Source organism: Pristiophorus japonicus, chromosome 15 (genome assembly GCF_044704955.1).
Source record: "Pristiophorus japonicus isolate sPriJap1 chromosome 15, sPriJap1.hap1, whole genome shotgun sequence".
NCBI lineage: Eukaryota > Metazoa > Chordata > Chondrichthyes > Pristiophoridae > Pristiophorus > Pristiophorus japonicus.
In genome coordinates this window covers 83,250,338-83,269,103 of record NC_091991.1, presented here as the reverse complement: position 1 = coordinate 83,269,103, position 18,766 = coordinate 83,250,338, and the positions used below count along the sequence as shown (strand labels likewise).

Sequence of the window (18,766 nt, the reverse complement as noted above, 5' to 3'; positions counted from 1 at the left end):
ATCATCCAGAGCCCCAAATACTCCTTCCAGATGAATCAGCGATTTATTTGTACTTTCAATTTAGTACACTGTACTTGCTGCTCACTATGTGGTGGGCAACACGCGATACATGAGCTGTATGTGGTTCTTGCACCTTTCAACATAATTCATCGTATTGTGGCTCTCTGGACGGCTGCAGCAGTTGCACACAATGCAAAGCGTTTAGCAGGGAGTACTAATTAGTGTAAAGTGGGACCAGCACTTAGTGGGGAGCAGCCCCAGGGGTCTGCAGGGGAGCGGGCCTGGGGTGACAAGGGGGGTCAACAAAAATGTGATCTTTAGTTCCACTGAAGATATCAGTTTTAAAATGCATGAGGCTTTCGCACTGATTGCTGTGCTCCTGAATTTAAATGACTGGACCTCTGGAACAGACATCAGCAGCGACGCACTGTCGGTGTCGCCCTGCCAGTAACCCAGCTGTAACGTAAAACAGTCTGAAAACTTGTAACTCTTTGCTGGGTATTTTTCTTTTTTTTAAACTTGAGCTCTGAAAGATTGGCTGTCGCAGACCTATGGGTTAGATTATAGCTGAGATGTAGCGATTGAAACCCTGCAATGGCCAGCTAGATTTCTGTCATTGCTTGTGATGTCAATCTCCAGCAAGATGTCAGGTTAGCTTAGAGGTAGCACTTTTTAAAACCTTATTTAAATGTAGTGATATTGCAGCACTCCCATCCAGGCTTTTGGTCAATGTTCCCTTTAATTTTGGGGGGGGGTGGGGGGGGGCTGCGCGGCCCATTCAACGTACCGCGCCTGCGAGATTTTCCCATTTAAAAGCCAATGAGCCGGCTGCGCAGGAACTTGAGTGCTACGCAGCTTAAATGGAACAATGTTTTTGGTGCATTTAAAATTGCAACAACTATCATTTATATAACACTTTTAATGTTGTAAGACATCCCAAGGCATTTCTCAGAAATGTAATTGGACAAAATTTGACACCAGGCCAAAGAAGGAAATAGTTCAACAGGTAACCGAAAGCTAGTTAAAAGAGTTAGACTTTAATGAACGGCTTAAAGGAGGAGAGAGAAGTAGAGATTTACGGAGGGAATTCTAGTTCTTGAGGCCGAGATGGCTGATGGGACGGCCACCAGTAGTAGGGTGAAGGAAGTGAGGGATGCACAAGAGACCAGAGTTGGAGGAAAGCCAGGGTTTTCATGGGTTGTCAGGCTGGAGGAAGTTATAGAGATATGGAGGAGAGAGGTTATGGAGGGATTTGAAATTAGTAGGAGAAGTGAGGCTCTGCACATGCACAAAACTCCCTCAGCTGAGAGAATTTGAATTGGAGCCAGGTGATATCATAGTGGCACTGCCTGGCTGGAATCTATACTGAAGCATGATGCTTTGGATATTGTAATTTATGGAGAGCTGGAGTCATGATTAAAAGCAGCAAACTATGTTCAGACCAGGTGCTATCGTAAACTGAGAGTTTACACTGATTTCTTAAAGCTTCAAATTTTGCTACTACCTTTAGCACTCTCTCTTGCCTATCGTCACTAATTTTTATACATATAGCGCGTGCAGGATAAAGCATTCTGTCCGATCTTGTTGATGCCTGCATGTTTTCAAGCAACTTGGCAAGGGTCAGTGTGTAAATGTAAGTACAAGGCTTTTTTGTTTTCCTTCTCAGGCCATGACCTTCAGCAAAGTCCTCCAAAGTGATGCTTATGAAGAGATCGAGGACAAAACCGTGATGGCTATGGGCATCCTAAACACAATAGACACCATCTTGACTGTAGTGGAGGATCACAGGGAGGTCAGTGACTATTTTGTTTGGTTGAGAGCATACTCCTGAGATGATTAGCTTCATCACATTGGCCAAAGAACTTAAACGCACAACCCCAAACCACATATTCATTATCAGTCGTGATGTGTCTTCACAACAATAACCAGCCTGGTGCACACAGAGTCTGAAACGCTAGTTGAAAGGAGTCATGGGGCAAACCTGGATGTTTTGTCTTGTGTTCCTGTGATTCATATCAACCATTCAACCATGCTCTGTGGTGCTTCTGTAAGATGTGCCGGCAGCATCCTTCACTTCACACATAGCATCTCTCCTATGCTGCTTGCCGTATTTTGAAGAGAAATGGTTACACTGGTAACATTCTCCACCTCCTGCTACCTCAGGACAGGAACCAGTTGGCACCCAGGATGAGATCATGGATGGGGTGGGGGTTTGTTTGGATGGGACCGGACATTTCGCTAGGCAATCTGCAGTGGAGCGGGGGAGTAGTGGACAGTGGGAAAGTTAAGTGAGGTTTACCTACCTGGGGAGTGAATTGCATGATGTGTGCATCAGAAGAATGGGATGAGGCAGTTGGCATTGCTGCTTTGGTACATTTATTTGACCTCACAAAGGCCTTTGACGCTCTTAACTGCGAGGGACTATGGAGCGTCCTCCTCCATTTCGGCTGCCCTCAAACGTTTGTCGCTATCTTCCACGACGACATGCAAGCCGTGATCTTAACCAGCAGATCCACCACAGACCCAATCCACATCTGGACCGGGGTCAAGCAGGGCTGCGTCATCGTGCCAGCCCTCCTCTCTATCTTCCTCACTGCAATGCTCCATCTTGCTCAACAAGCTCCCCGCTGGTGTGGAACTAAACTATAGAACCAGAGGGAACCTGTTCAACCTTCATCGCCTCCAGGCTAGATCCAAGACCATCCCATCCTCTGTCGTCGAACTACAGTACGCGGACGACGCTTGCGCCTGCGCACATTCAGAGGCTGAACTCCAAGCCATCGTCAACATCTACACTAAACATCCGTAAGACAAAGGTCCTCCACCAATCTGACCCCGCCGCACAGCACCGCCATCAAAATCCACGGCGCGGCCTTGGACATCACGGACCACTTTCCATACCACGGGAGCCTACTATCAGCAAGGGCAGACATAGACAGCGAGGTCCAACACTGCCTCCAGTGCGCCAACGCAGCCTTCAATTGCCTGAGGAAGAAAGCGTTCGAAGATCAGGCCCTCAAATCAGGCACCAAGCTCATGGTCTATAGGGCTGTAGTGGTACCCACCCTCCTGTATGGCTGAGACATGGACCATATACAGTAGACACCTCAAATCGCTGGAGAAATATCACCAACGATGTCTCCGCAAGATCCTGCACATTCTCTGGGAGGATAGACGCACCAACGTCTGTTCTCGACCAGGGAAACATCCCCAGCATCGAAGCACTGACCACACTCTACTAGCTCCGTTGGACGGGCCACATTGTCCGCATGCCCGACACAAGACTCTCAAAGCAAGCACTCTGAACTCCTTCACGGCAAGCGAGCCCCAGGTGGACAGAGGAAACGCTTCAAGGACACCCTCAAAGCCTCCTTGATAAAGTGTAACATCCACACCGACACCTGGGAGTCCCTGGCCAAAGACTGCCCGAAGTGGAGGAAGAGCATCCGGGAGGGCGCTGAGCACCTCGAGTCTCGTCACCGAGAGCATGCAGAAGGAATGTGCGGCAAACCAGACTCCCCACCCACCCTTTCCTTCAACAACTGTCTGCCCCATTTGTGACAGAGATTGTAATTCCCGTATTGGACTGTACAGTCACCTGAGAACTCACTTTGAGTGGAAGCATGTCTTCCTCGATTTCGAGGGACTGCCTATGATGACTTGGTACATTCATTGGCTGCAGTGAAAATGGTGGAGAATGCTCTTGCATGGAGCAGATGGAACCCGTTGGCCAGCTTTTTGGGGATTGTGGGGTGAGGGATGATTGAGCCCTGAGCAGCGGCAAGGGAGGAGGTTAACAGAGTAGGAGGGGGAGACTGAGAGAGGCACGTAGTAGAAAAGGTGGGGAGAGAGAGAAATGAGGAAACTGAGGAGGGGAATTCTGGATATGAAAGGGTAATCTGGACAAGGAAAGAGAATTGTGGGGCGGTGGAGGAACAGTATCAGGCTTGATGTGGCAGTCAGATGTGTTTACAAGTACACACACAGGAGATAGATTTGAAGTTACAAGTGCAAACCTTACAGAAAGCTATGCATCATTAAAATAGAATCTATTTGGAAGGAAACAGTCCATGTCCACCAGCCTGATTGATTCCCAGAAGGGTGACGGTTAGGGTGCTCCTGGAGATCAAGACCGCGGCTTGCCTGGCGAACGAGTCCATGGTTAAACAGCGTCATTTCAAAGCCTGTTCTCCACAACAAACTAGTGACTGCTCCATGGCCAAATAAAAGCCATTTCAAAAACATTATCAGTCTGCCAGCCAGCCAGTCTTCAAGACAAAAGCACGATTGGGTTCACTGCAGGACTGTGAGTCCCTGCGGCAGATGTCTTTCAGTTTCCAGTTCCCTTTTGATATATTGACTCGTCTTTCGTGCCACATAGTGGGAGGATGTTCCGTCTCCTTCTCTGCTCTTTTCTCCCCGCCCCCCCCATCCAACAAGCTCCACTTACTTGGCACGATGAATTGCGTTTCCAGGGATGTGTCGGCCAGAATGTGACCCTGCTGGTGGTCCAGATCAGCCCATTTACTCTCCCTTTGTGTGACAGAAGCGTATGGCCCAGAACGACAAAATGGAGAGAGAAAAAAATCTAAAGGAAAAGCTTTTTTGTGTTTTATTGAGTGAAGAGCTTTGCTAGACCAAATGTTCTTTCCTCAAATCTTAACTTTTCTTCCAAATGAATGGGCATTGGGCAGTATTTATACAATCTTCACAGTTTCTTTCAACTCAATTTGTCTTGCTCTCAGTACTTGTTGCTCAATGTAAAATTAAATTGCTTGCTGTTTTGGTAATTTTTAAGATGTGCTGCAATTATGACATTGCAGGAGGTTCCTTCAGTGAATTAGTGCTGGGCGGTACAGCAGACTCCACAATTTGGGACTGCAACTCAGGAGCTGCACCCTCCAGTGGCAGAGGAGGCTTTGGTTCTTTATTTTAAAGAACCTATCCAAGGCCCCTAATTTTGAGATACTTGATCCCTATTTTTGCAGAATTGTGGCTTCAATTAGATATAAGGAAAGGTTAAACTTCTGGCCGCTATATTAAGTATATGGGACTTTCTGTTGCTAACTCATCTGGATCACTACCTGTTCACCCCAGAGTAACACTACACATCTTTTCCCTCCTCCATTTCCTCCCCATTCTCCAGATTACACAGCAGCTCGAGGGCATCTGCTTACAGGTCATTGGACTAGTACTTCAGAAACACGTAATAGGTACAGTCAAAAAAAACTCTGTTGTTTGACTTTTTAACCATTGAAAGCGCAATAAAGCCCTGGTAAAGTTGTGCAAATACTAGCATTTTGTAATTGTCAGCACACGAGCACCTCACAATATTTAAGGAAGAACTTGCATTTATATAGCGCGTTTCACAGCCGCCGGATGACCTAATGTGATTTACAGCCAATGGACTACTTTTTAAAGTATTGTCACTGTTGTAACGTAGAAAAAGACAACAGCCAAATTTATGCACAGCAAGGTCCCACAAACAGCACTGAGATAAATGATCAGATAATTTGCTTTTAGTTGATGTTGATTAAGAGATAAATATTGGTCAGGACACCAGGAGAACTCCACTGCACTTCTTCAAAATAGTGCCAAGCAGGGTCTCGGTTTAAGGACATGTTTATTTGTATTGCAAAAATAGCCAACAGGCTCCACCCCTTATTTCTGATTGGTTCCTTTGGAGGTTAAGCCACACCCTGAAGTTTCACAGGAACGTGTCACTGGATCCGGCCATCTCAAGGTCTCATTGACTTTGCAAATTGTAACTCGATCCACTTTGACTTCCTGAAACGACCGAGGACCAAGCTCCCCAAAAAACAGCAAGGGCCAGCGAAAGTGCCTTACCCCAGTCCAAGTATATGCCTCCCCCAGCCAAAGTGCCTTCCCACAGTCCAAGTATATGCCTCCCCCCAATCGATGGGGTATTGCGCACAGTTTGTGAACAGGTTTATTGGGTATGAAGTGAATACTGACAGTGCCATGACTTCTGCATATCATCTACTCCAACGATGGCCCTTGCCCTTGTAGGGGATTGGAAGAACGTGATCCGTCTTTCCTGAGTTCCCTCTCTTCCCCCTGCACAGGATCTCTCTTTCCTCCTCCCCCCCACCCCCACCACAGCCTCTCTCTCTCTCACTCTCTCTCCTTTCTTTCTATCTATCTATCTATCTATCTATCTATCTATCTATCTATCTATCTATCTCTCTCTCTCTCTCTCTCTCTCTCTCTCTCTCTCTCTCTCTCTCTCTCTCTCTCTCTCTCTCTCGCCCCCCCCAAGCCCCCCTCTCTTTTGCCTCTCTCTCTCTCTCTCTCTACCCCACCCCTTCCCCCGCCTCTTTCTTCCCTCCTCCCCCCCCCCTTCTCTCTCTCTCTCTCTCTCTCTCTCTCTCTCTCTCTCTCTCTCTCTCTCTCTCTCTCTCTCTCTCTCTCTCTCTCTCTCTCTCTCTCTCTCTCTCTCTCTCTCCTCCCCCCCCCCCCCCCCCCCCCCCAACCAAGTCCAGTGGGGAACTCCAGAAACAAGGGAATTATCTCAGGGTCGCTCGGTTGAGGGAATTCACGGCTCACAGGAGGCTTGTGGCCCAGTCGGAGGCCGGCAGCGAGGGGGAGAGGGTGCTTCTGGCACCATGTGATTGAAATGATTTGGCTGGGAAGTGGGGCGGGGCTTAAAAAGTGCAGTACGGACGGTAGGGTTGGACAGACTCTTGTCTGTCAAAAAAAGTGCAGTACATTGGGCGGGGCTTGTCACCTGTATCAAAAAAAAAGTGCAGTACAAATAGTTAGTCCCTCAGTTTAATGTCTCATCTGAAAGTGGGCACCTCCAACAATGCAGCGCTCCCTCAGTATTGCACTTAAGTGTTGGCCTAGATGATGTGCTAATGTGTCTGGAGTGAGGCACGAGTGCTACCACTGAGCCACGGCTGACGATATCAATATTGACTAATGGCCCAGAAATTGCGGTCGGAGGCTTCCTGCAGGCGGAAGCCTCTGACCAAAAATCTTTTTACAAAAGTACCTGGTGGTCCCAGAGAAATGTACACTTGTGATCCAAGGCCTCCAATCGCAGCCCAGCATATGGGCTTGCACATCCCAGGAACGTAAGCGCAACCTGGGATCACATGGGCCTGGACCACCAAAGAACATGGGGTATTCTTATAGATAATAATGGGAGCCCCATTTGTAAGAGCTCCCCTGACTATCAATGAGAATACCCCCCAAAACACAGAAGCACAACCACAATAACTTTTTTAAAAAGCACTTCACGTATTTAAAATTAATTGAAATTGAATTTAATTAAATGTTTTTGACAAAATTTGGATTTTTTAAAATGTTTTAATAGAGATAAAAATAAATTTACCTTAAAGGACAGGGTTTTTAATATAAAAAATTAGTGATAAAATTTAATTTTTCTGTCCTTTTTAAAACTCTTACGCTGGTAAAGTAGGCTATGTGCCTGCTGGTGTAAGAGTTTGAAGGGCATTCGCTGGGCAGGAGTTAGGCAAATAGCCAAATCTCTGCTGTGCGAACGTCCTGCTACTGGGGATGTGAGTGATCTGTCAAAAGAAATTTTTGACAGTTCGCAAATGCCGGTTCCCAGCGCATGCGCATTGTGCAGCCTCTTCGGATGCGTGCCCACATCATACGTACCCAGAGAGGCCGCAGTTTACAGCCGAATGTTGTCTCCGGTCATTCCTCAATAGTTTACGCTTACCTGATTATAGGGCTGCTTATGTATTTCTTTCCATTGTACTATACTGCTAGAATGAAATTGCCTGTAATCTCGCTGTGTTTTTATTCTGATGTTGAAATATTTTATCGGTAGTTCGATTAATACGTAATAATTCTTCTTCCTTTTGTATGAGGATTCTTAAACCATAATCTCTGCTTTCTTCCCGCTCCAGAATTCTATGAAGAGGTTCTATCCCTAGCATACAGCTTAACGTGCCAAGTAATCTCTCCTAATATGTGGCAACTTCTAGGTGTTCTATATGAAGTCCTTCAGCAAGACTGCTTTGAATATTTCACAGGTATTCCCAGTTAATCTTTTGCATGTACCTAAAAATGCAGGCAAATCTGCAGTCCCCCGGGCCCCCCCTTCCCCCCCCCCTCAAATGATCGCGGCGCTAGGGGTTCAGCGGGAGGGAAGCAGGTTAGCTTGGGGAACCGAGGGGAAAGCACTCCTGCTCCTCCTGACCCAGAAGTGGTGCTGGAAAGGCACTTGCCCGCTGGAATTGGCCTTTTCGCCTCCGGAGCACTGGTAAAGTTAACAACATGCATCCTCATTAACATATTTTGGCTAAGATCATGCGTAACTGACCTGACAGGGGAGTAACCATGACCAGAAAGTGGTTCTCCCTGGATCAGGAAAGTGGTTCTCCTATGCTTTTTGGAAATAGGAGGTGGGTGGGGTGGTTTGACCCATCCACCTCCATGGCACGAACCTGGTATTGCAATACTTCCAGGAACGGTGCTTGGGCTCTAGGCCTTTTGGCTAAGAGCATTGGCGCAGAGTGATCCTTGATGGGTGCAGGGTGACCTCTGGCGTTTATGATCTGACAGAATTGGAAAGATTGGCAACGAATATAAAAAAAAAATTAACATATTTAAATGATTCTCACTTTTGGCTAAGATCATGCGTAACTGACCTGACAGAGGAGTAACCATGACCAGAAAGTGCTTCTCCCTGGATCAGGAAGGTGGTTCTCCTATGCTTTTTGGAAATAGGAGGTGGGTGGGGGGCTTGACCCATCCACCTCCATGGCACGAACCTGGTATTGCAGTACTTCCAGGAACGGTGCTTTGGCTCTAGGCCTTTTGGCGAAGAGCAAAAACATTGGTGCAGAGTGATCCTTGAATGGGCCCAAGGTGACCTTTGGCGTAGTTGATCTGACAAGTTGATCTGACAAAGAATTGGAAAGATTGGCAACGAATAAAACATTTTTTTTAAAAATTAACATATTTAAATGACTGACCTGCCTCGGGGCGGAGGGGAAGGTTAGTCGCCCTCCAGTCCGTGGGGATGTTCGAGACGGATTGCAGTCAGGTTTCAGAGTTTTGAAATTTTAACACCCCTCCCCCAACCTCACCAACTACTTCCTCAGTACCCCCAGTTCTACCAAACCCCATCACATCAAACATTCCATCTTTTTACTTTAAAAGTAAAGCAAAAATACTGTGGATGCTGGAAATCTGAAATAAAGGGTTCTGATGATAGATCATTGACCTGATAAGTTAACTGATTTTTCTCATCAGATGTTGACTGACCTGAGTGTTTCCAGTCTTTTTTGTTTTTATTCCATCTTTTTACATGACGTTTTGTGGGTTCTGATGATAGATCATTGACCTGATAAGTTAACTGATTTTTCTCATCAGATGTTGACTGACCTGAGTGTTTCCAGTCTTTTTTGTTTTTATTCCATCTTTTTACATGACGTTTTGTCTTTAATCTTCAATCAGTGGATCCGATCCTCTCGAAGCTCCCATCTTTCTAGGAAGTACAAACCCAAGCCATCAAGTCTATCTTCTTACCTTGTTGACTCATTTAAAAGTAAATTCATATTTAAACTTGTAGATTTAACGTTCTTTTAAAAAGCTAGAATATGTGCATCACACTTTCTGCTGAGTCTTTTTGTGATTTGAGAAGTGAACTCTTCCTCTCCCCTACTCCAGCATCTTTTCAGACTGGAAGAGCGCACCACTTTCAGAACTGGGGTCTTCATTTTCAGAAAAACTGAGCTTTACAAGCAAATGGGCATTGTCTCCATTTTTGTAGACCCATTCCATGCCAATTGCACTGCTTAGCTGGAGTACTGAGCCTTTTATCAGCTATACCACTTCAGTGGCAATTTAGCAACAGTAGTAACAACAACTTGTATTTATATAGCGCCAGGAGTGTTATAAGACCAAAAAATTGATGTCGAGCCGAATAAGAAAAGCTTGGGTCAAAGAGGTAGGTTTTAAGGAGCATCTTAAAGTAGGAAAGGGAGTCACAGAGGGTTAGAGAGGGAGTTCCAGAGCTTGGGGCCTAGGCAGCTGAAGGCACGGCCACCAATGGTTGAGTGATTATAATCAGGGATGCTCAAGACGGCAGAATTATAGGAGCGCAAATATCTTGGGGCCGGAGGGCGCTGAAGGGGGCTAGGGAGGGGTGAGGCCATGGAGGAATTTGAAAACGAGGATGAGAATTTTGAAATCGTGTGTTGCTTAATCAGGAGCCAATATAGGTCAGCGAGCACAGGGGTGATGGGTGAATGGGGCGAGGTAGGATACGGGCAGCCAAGTTTTGACTAACCTCAAATTTACATAGGGTAGAATGTGGGAGGCCAGCCGGGAGTGCGTTGGAATAATCAAATCTAGAGATAACAAAGTCATGGATGAGGGTTTCAGCAGCAGATGAGCTGAGGCAGGAGCAGAGACAGGTGATGTTACGGAGGTGTAAATAGGCGGTCTTAGTGATGCCACGGATATATGGTCGGGAGCTCATTTCAGGGTCACACCTAGGTTGCGAACAGTCTGGTTCAGCCTTCGACCGATGCTCAGGAGCGGGATGGAGTCAGTGGCTAGGGAATGGAGTTTGTGGCGGGGACCAAAGACAATGGCTTCGGTCTTCCCAGTATTTAATTGGAGAACATTTCTGCTCATCCAGTACTGGATGTCAAACAAGCAGTGTGTCAATTTAAAGACCGTGGAAGGGTCGAGAGAAGGGGTGGTGAGGTAGAGCTGAGTGTCATCAGCGTACATGTGGAAACTGATGCCGGATCATGTCACCAAGGGGCAGCAAGTAGATGAGAAATAAGAGGGGCCCAAGGATAGATCCTTGGGGGACCCCAGAGGTAATGATGAGAGAGTGGGAAGAGAAGCCATTGCAGGAGATTTTCTGGCTACGATTAGATAAATGAGAATGGAACCATGCGAATGCAGTCCCACCTAGCTGGACGATGGTGGCAGCTTGACGAGGACATTATTACAGGTGCATTGTGATTGGCTGTTTTCTGTCAGACTGCTATCAAAATCAGCCACAGGAAAATTGCGCTCAGCCACTATTTGATTCGTGCCCATTCAAATTTGCAGCGGGTAGCTAACTTTTTTCTAAAGAGGACATTTTCAGAATATACTTTTGATTTCTATTATGAGAGGTTTTGAGCAGGCTTTGATTGTCACAGTAATGAAACATGGGATCTCAAACTGGTTGAAAATCAAGGTTGAAATATAGCCACGTGTTGTCAGTGAACTTCAATAAATTGCCTCATTTTTACAAATAAGTAGTCTGATAGACCAATCTCCCCACATAAAAAGGGAGCACACTTCACAAGTGACAAGGAAAGTGAAGAGCTGGGATTAGGATTATCTGGAGGATGATTGTGGTGTTCAGCTGCTAACCTGGACAGTCCTTTTAATCCACCGCTTGTAAAACATTGAGGTGAATCTGAGTTTAATTGCTCTTTGCTGAGGAAAATATGCAGTTCATCGGGTGCTTGAAAATATCCAGATGCAGAAGAAATTTTATGTTCAGAGAACTGAAGACTGCCAGCAACACTACAGTGCATAGATCAGTCATTGTATGTTATCGTGAGGAAAAAGTGTATGGTATGGCCATTGTGTAAAATGTTCATTATCATAAAACTGTTATTCCTTTTGTCTTTCAGATATGATGCCTCTTTTGCACAATTATGTGACCATAGACACAGGTGCATTTCTGTCTAATCCTAAAAATGTAGAGATCATTTACAACTTGTGTAAAAAGGTAAGTTATTAAAGTCAGGTGATATCTAAAAACATAGACCTTGCATTCATATTGCCCTTTTCACATCTTCAAGACCAAGTGCTTATCAGCCAATGAATTATTATTGAAGTCCAGTCACTGTTCTAATGTAAGAATAGACAACAGCCATTTTGCGCACAACAAGGTCACACAAACAGCAATGACTATTTAATCTGCTTTGGTGGTATTGGTTAAGGGATACATGTTGGTCAGTAACCGGGAGAGCTTCTCTGCTCTTTGAATAGTGCCATGGGATCTTTTACGTCCACCTGAACATGAGGCCTTGGTTTAACGCCTCATCTGAAAGATGGCACCTCCAACAATGTAGCACTTTCTAATTCCTATTAAGAATTCACAAGAAGCCAGAATTAGAGGAATGGGGGTGGGGTTATAAAGAAATGGGAAGGGATACAAACACGAGGATGCTGAGCTGGAATTTGGAGGATGGGAGGCCAGGCAGCAGTGTAGATTGTGCTTAAATTCTAGAGGGGGAGTGGGGCTTGAACCCATAACCTTCTGAATCAGAGGCAAGGGTGCTGCCAATTAGCTATGGGGAGGTCTGTGTGTTTGCAAATACTGTGTTTAAATGAGGTCTTTGGTGAATTTTGAGCTCCTGAGGAATGCTGATGTTGGGAAATGAAGCATAATTCCATTTTGTGAATCCATTGACTAAATCGGACCTTTCCAGTTGGGCACAGCTTGGGTTAAATGTACTTTTTATTCCACTTCAAAATGTGTTTCATTCCCAGTCTCTGAAAAGTACAATCAACACCGTCGGTGACCTTTGCATTTTTCAGATGATCTGCAGTGCCCCCTGGATTAGGGCGCCTATTTGCAATCCCAGCAACCCCTGCCAGAAATGCTAATTTATGCACATGAGGTGGGCATGGACTGTTTCTCTCACAGTGGAATAGCCAGCCAGCACTCGCTGTCGAGGCTTACATGTAAGGATATGGGGATAGGGAACCATTGCATGTGGAACTGAACAAAAAGTCAATGACTTCTAGAGAGGAGGGAGAATTGGAAAGGGGGTTTTAAAAAAAAAAGTGTGTTTACCCCCCCCCCCCCCCCTTTTTCTTCTCTTCAATTCTGTAATCCACCCAGATTGTTTTTTTTTGCCAATTTTCTATTTCTCCCACTCCTACTCATAAGTTCAAACTACTTTTTAAAAAATGTCCCACGTCATAATAAAAATGTCTTCACCGCTGACCTAGTGAGAAACAATTCCCTCTGATGCTTCCATCACTGGCTAATTGTGGTACTGGAAAACCGTTGCAGAAGAGCGCTGCAGTTTTCAGTCTGTAAGCGCTAAATATCAAGGGTTGTAGAATTAACCAGTTCACAGAAGGTCTCTCACACTTCACCTTGTATCGTCACTGCCTACAGTCACGTGTCTCTAATAGGTTTAAAAGAAAGCTACTTAGTGTGCTTATGTAGCTGTTACCAGTTGAATCTCTGCTCCTTTATTCAGCAAGCCTGTAACTGGGCGATGTGTTCTCAGGTCCTGACAGGGGATGCAGGAGAAGATGCTGAGTGCCATGCTGCAAAGCTGCTCGAGGTGATCATCCTTCAGTGTCAAGGCAAGGGCATAGACCAGGTAACGCGATGGATCCAGGCGCATGTACCTCGGGATAATATCTCGAACTTCGATTTCCACAGCAAAGGCAGGGAGGTCACATTGTGACTGGCCAGCCAGAACATCGTATTGCAGAGGCTTGATCAACTGTTTCTGGCTGTAATCGAACCTCCCATAAATTATAGAGATGATTAATTAAGCCATGGGTTTACTCAGCACACGGTCAGCATATTTATGTGTAACATGCTGAACGGGCAGTTCACCAGGAAGTGTTGGATTAGTTTGTTCAGCAGAATTTTGTGGCTAATATGTAGAATCTCCAGCCCCGACCAACTGAGTGACCAATGAACCATTTTAGTTTTTGTTTTAATTATTGTAATTTTAGCAGTTCATTTGTATCCTCATACCCAAAATAATCCCCTTCTTGCAGCGGAATATCTGAGGACCTCTGTTTTGTACAGTGTCGGATCCAGCTGTCGTAATGTATTTACAAATGTCCTGACTCCTGTATTATGTGCTTAGATTGACGGTAACACAATAGGTCCTGCCTGCTGGCTTGTATCAAGCTTAACCTATTTTCTCTTGTAAATGTAGGATCCAGTGCTGTGTGAAACCACCATTAGCTTGTTAACTGCATCAGATTCGAGGCTAGGTTTTGGATTTGGTGTGAGTTAACAACCTAATTGTAGCTTTTGGCTGTGATTCTGTGTTCTACATATCCTGCGCTGTTATCCTGTTTATCATTGTGTTCTGCAAAATTGTTGTGCCTTTGAATAGTTGCAGGGCCTGTTTAGAAGACTTGTGACTCCACCAGGATATGCAGATGGGATTTGAGTCATGTCATTTATGTGGTCAAAGTCTTCACTTTTATTCCTCAGTTTGTAGGCTCAAATCTTGCAACTTTTTCCTTGTGACATTCCATAAACTGTGGCGCATTGATCTGTAACTTTTATGTCAGCCGATCAGTTGGAATATAGTTTGCACCAATGCTCAAGTCTCACCTGTGTCCGCGGTCATTCGCTATTGAAATGAGGCCCCATTTATGCACTGAAATAATAATTCACTTAATTCCTGAGAGTATTTTTTTTAAACTTACTTTGTCTGTTGAGTCTCATTGGACTACACACTATCCCCGACATAGTTGAGAGTCTTGCTGCTGAATGGTACATGTCATTAACCTGGGCAAGTGCCCTCTAATCTCTGTGACAAGCACTGCTGGGATCAGTAACTGCAAGCAGATGGTTTCAGATATGAACTACTCTGTAATGCTGCACTGTTTACCTTGTCATTTATCTTTCACTCTTTACTTCTATGTTGGCACCGGGGCAATTACTTGAGTGCCTGCAGCCCTCTGGTACCTGACCCAAGTCATGTGCAAGGCCAGTGTCCGCAGAGTGTCTGACTGCGAAAGGAATTACAGCTGAACCCAATCCTCCTCCAACATGACATCCCCACACATTTTCCAGCAGGAGTGGAGACTGATGGTGCCTGCACTGAACTGGTCAAGAGCTCTCTCAGCAGTCCAAGGATTGAATTGGAGACCTTTATGGTCTGTATTAAGTGTCACACCATTTACCCGCTGAACCATCCTTGTATTGGGAGCTCAGCATTTGGTTGACTCACAGGCAGAGTTGCGATCCACTACCATGTATCATTCTGTTTTTTCAGTGTATACTTTATCGTCCTCCCTGTGCTCGGTTATGATCTGTTCTGATAGACGTGTAGTAACCGATATAAAAACAGAAAATGCTGGAAATCTCAGCAGGTCAGAACGAAAAGTCATCGACCCGAAACGTTTACTCTGTTTCTCGCCACAGATGCTGCCTGACCCGCTGAGATTTCCAGCATTTTCTGTTTTTATTCCAGATTCCAGCATCCGCAGTATTTTGCTTTTGTGTTGATGTACTAACCGGTGCTGGCTTGCTATGCACTACAGCTTCCCTTAAGGTTGCTACATGCTTAGTTTTTTAAAGCCTCTATTTCTTGGATTTAACGGCAATAATGTAAAATTTACTCTCTTTTTTAAAAAAAAAATGAGATGGTTTTTAACTGCTCAGAAATGTGTTTTTCCCCTCAAGAAAATGTTCCCAGTGATGATTTACAATACAATATTCTTTGTCACAGTGCGCATATCAACACACATGGCACATGTCTAGCATTCGCAGTGTGCACTATAATAAATTACACTTTCAGTCTGATTATGTAACATTGAATGAAAATATTCAATGGAGTCCTCGAGGGAGTCATAGAATCGTACAGCATAGGAGGAGGCCATTGGGCTTGTCGGCTGCTCTTTGAAAGAGCGATCCAATTAGTACCACTTTTCCCATGGCCCTATAGATTTTTCCTTTTTTTTCCAAGTATATATCCAGTTCCCTTTTGAAAGTCACAATTGAATTAACCCTTTCAGGTAGTCAACAAGATTAAATGCAGGAACAGCATAAGGATTTACAAAGAAATGTGTTTTTTGTTGCTGCTGCTATTAAAAATTAAAACAGAAATGCATGATTTATTTTTGGACTTAACAGCTTTTAAAGAACAGTTATTATTGTAAAGTTTACTTTGAGCTTTTTCTAGCAACCGTTTTCATTTATTTTTAGCTATTTTATTTTTTAATTCTTCCCATTCCTCCCCCTAACCCCCTCATTTCCCCCCCCCCCCCCCCCCCCTAGCAGTGTTCTGCCCTCCTGTCCCTTGTGTCCTGACATTTGCTGGGAGAGTTGGTGGTGGTGGTGTTCTACAGACACGAATTGACCTAAGGTACATTGCTCAAGTGGCTGTTCTTCATATATTAACCCAGACAACAAGCGTTGGTGTGCTATTCAACCACAACGAGTATCGCAGCCAAGTCGTGATCACCATTCAGTGAACCCTGTTGAAAAGTGTGTATGGATATTGGCTGAGGACATGATTGTGCTGGGTGAGAAGCAGTTGAATAGCCTGCCAGCACTCTGTCTAAGCTCACGTGTAAAGGGCACAAGTTACTGGACAGTCCATGCAGGACAGAAGGGGAAGAAATTGTTTTTTTTTTTTTTTAAATTTAAGCAGCTAAAGTACAGCCTGAAAATTCTAACGATTTTTCTCTCCATCTCATTAGTGTATTCCATTGTTTGTTGAAGCTGTCCTGGAACGATTAACGCGTGGAGTTAAAACAAGTGAACTGCGGACCATGTGTCTTCAGGTGGCCATTGCGGCCCTTTACTACAGTCCCATGCTGCTTGTGAATACCTTGGAAAACATTCGTTTTTCACACAGTGCAGAGTCAATCACAGCGCAGTTTATTAATCAGTGGATGAATGACACAGATTGTTTTCTTGGGTAAGTTCCTCCATTACAACAGTGACTACACTCCAAAAGTATTTCACTCGCTGTAAAGTGCTTTGAGATGTCTGAAAGGCGCTATATAGATCCAAGTCTTTTAAGTGAGACCTTGGGTTATATACCAGATGAATGTGCTTCATCGGTGTAGCACAGGTAGGTAAAGACATGAAAAAGGTCAACAATGTTTTGGGTTTTGTAAATAGTGGCATAGAATACAAGAGTAGTTACACAAAAACCTTGGTTAGCCCATTGTTAGAGCACAGAGTTACTGCAGTTTTCGGCACTCGTTATAGAAAAGATCCTGCTGGTAATGTGTGTGGATGTCGTGTTAGAGGAGAATTGGATTTAGCTGTAATCCCTAAGTTGTTTATAGATTGTGTACTGTGCAGATTCACCAGGATTATTGTTGTGGTATGGAAATGGTTGCTATGAGGAAAGACTCTAGATACTGATACTATTTTCACTGAAGCAGAGACGGCTAAGAGATGATTTAGTACAGGTTTTAAAATAAAGAAGAGTTTTGCTAGGGTAAATAGAGAAAGACTATTTCCTTTGGTTATGGAGTCTGTGGGAGCTTGGACATTGGGTCAGGGGGCTCCCACCGACTCCCCTGGGCTCCTGGTCAGGGGGCTCCCACCGACTCCCCTGGGCTCCTGGTCAGGGGGCTCCCGCCGATCCCCTGGGCTCCTGGTCAGGGGGCTCCCGCCGATCCCCTGGGCTCCTGGTCAGGGGGCTCCCGCCGATCCCTTGGGCTCCTGGTCAGGGGGCTCCCGCCGATCCCCTGGGCTCCTGGTCAGGGGGCTCCCGCCGATCCCCTGGGCTCCCGGTCAGGGGGCTCCCGCCGATCCCCTGGGCTCCCGGTCAGGGGGCTCCCGCCGATCCCCTGGGCTCCCGGTCAGGGGGCTCCCGCCGATCCCCTGGGCTCCCGGTCAGGGGGCTCCCGCCGATCCCCTGGGCTCCTGGTCAGGGGGCTCCCGCCGATCCTCTGGGCTCCTGGTCAGGGGGCTCCCGCCGATCCCCCGGTCATGGGGCTCCCGCCGATCCCCTGGGCTCCTGGTCATGGGGCTCACGCCGATCTCCTGGTCATGGGGCTCACGCCGATCCCCTGGGCTCCTGGTCAGGGGGCTCCCGCCGATCCTCTGGGCTCCCGGTCATGGGGCTCCCGCCGATCCCCCGGTCATGGGGCTCCCGCCGATCCCCCGGTCATGGGGCTCCCGCCGATCCCCCGGTCATGGGGCTCCCGCCGATCCCCCGGGGCTTTGGGTCAGGGGACCATTGGTAGTCAGGACAGCTAGCCTGTTTTCTGAGTGTCCCATTTTTGAAATGGGTTACTGCGAGTTTGCACGTGCTGGGAATTTGACTAGATAATCTAAATACGCCAATCAAAAGCAAAAGGCAGAACCACATGCTGGCTTTTTTTTAGCCAGAAATGTAGCAAGCCCAACAAGGGAGGGGGTGGTTCTGGACTTAGTTTTAGGGAATGAAGCTGGACAGGTGGAAGGGAGAGCATTTTGGTGCTAGTGATCATAATTCAGTTAGATTTAGGGTAGTTATGGAAAAGGACAAAGATGGACCAGCAATAAAAGTTCTCGAATTGAAGGAAAGCCAATTTTACCAATCTGAGATTTAATTTAGCCAAAGTGGACTGGAAACAGCTACTTGAAGATAAATCGATGTCCGAGCAGTGGAAGGCATTCAAGGAGGAGTTCCCTTAAAGAAGAAGGGTGGAACTAACAAATCGAGAGCCGCCTGGATGTCAAGGGGCATACAGGGTAGGGTAAAGAAAAAAAGCGAGGCTTATGATGGATACCGAGGGTTCAATACTGCAGAAAACCTGGCAGAGTATAGGAAGTGCAGGGGTGAAATTAAAAAGGAAATTAGGAAAGCAGAGAGAGAGCATGAAAACATTTTGGGAAGTAAAATCAAGGAACACCCAAAGATGTTTTATAAATACATCAAGAGCAAGAGGATAACTAAAGAAAGAATAGGGCCAATTAGGGACCATAAAGGTAATCTGTGTGGAGACGGAAGAAGTGGATATAGTTTTTAATGAATATTTTGCATCTGTTTTCACAAAAGAGAGGGGCGATGCAGATATTGCAATCAGC

General features: G+C 45.7%; 1 protein-coding gene and 1 non-coding gene across 5 annotated transcripts in view; both read left to right on the top strand.

Annotated features, from left to right (window-relative positions):
• Positions 1-18,766, top strand: part of ipo8 (importin 8) — a 116,293-nt gene that overhangs the window by 81,804 nt on the left and 15,723 nt on the right. For all 4 annotated transcript variants that reach the window (XM_070900661.1, XM_070900659.1, XM_070900660.1 and 1 more), the window contains 6 exons: positions 1,667-1,792; positions 5,147-5,213; positions 7,902-8,027; positions 11,646-11,743; positions 13,263-13,358; positions 16,435-16,655. In XM_070900661.1, the coding sequence (XP_070756762.1) occupies positions 1,667-1,792; positions 5,147-5,213; positions 7,902-8,027; positions 11,646-11,743; positions 13,263-13,358; positions 16,435-16,655 (734 nt within the window). The remainder of the gene's footprint in view (positions 1-1,666; positions 1,793-5,146; positions 5,214-7,901; positions 8,028-11,645; positions 11,744-13,262; positions 13,359-16,434; positions 16,656-18,766) is intronic.
• Positions 8,607-8,805, top strand: LOC139226074 (U2 spliceosomal RNA). Its single transcript, XR_011587205.1, has one exon. It is a non-coding gene; the product is annotated as a U2 spliceosomal RNA (small nuclear RNA).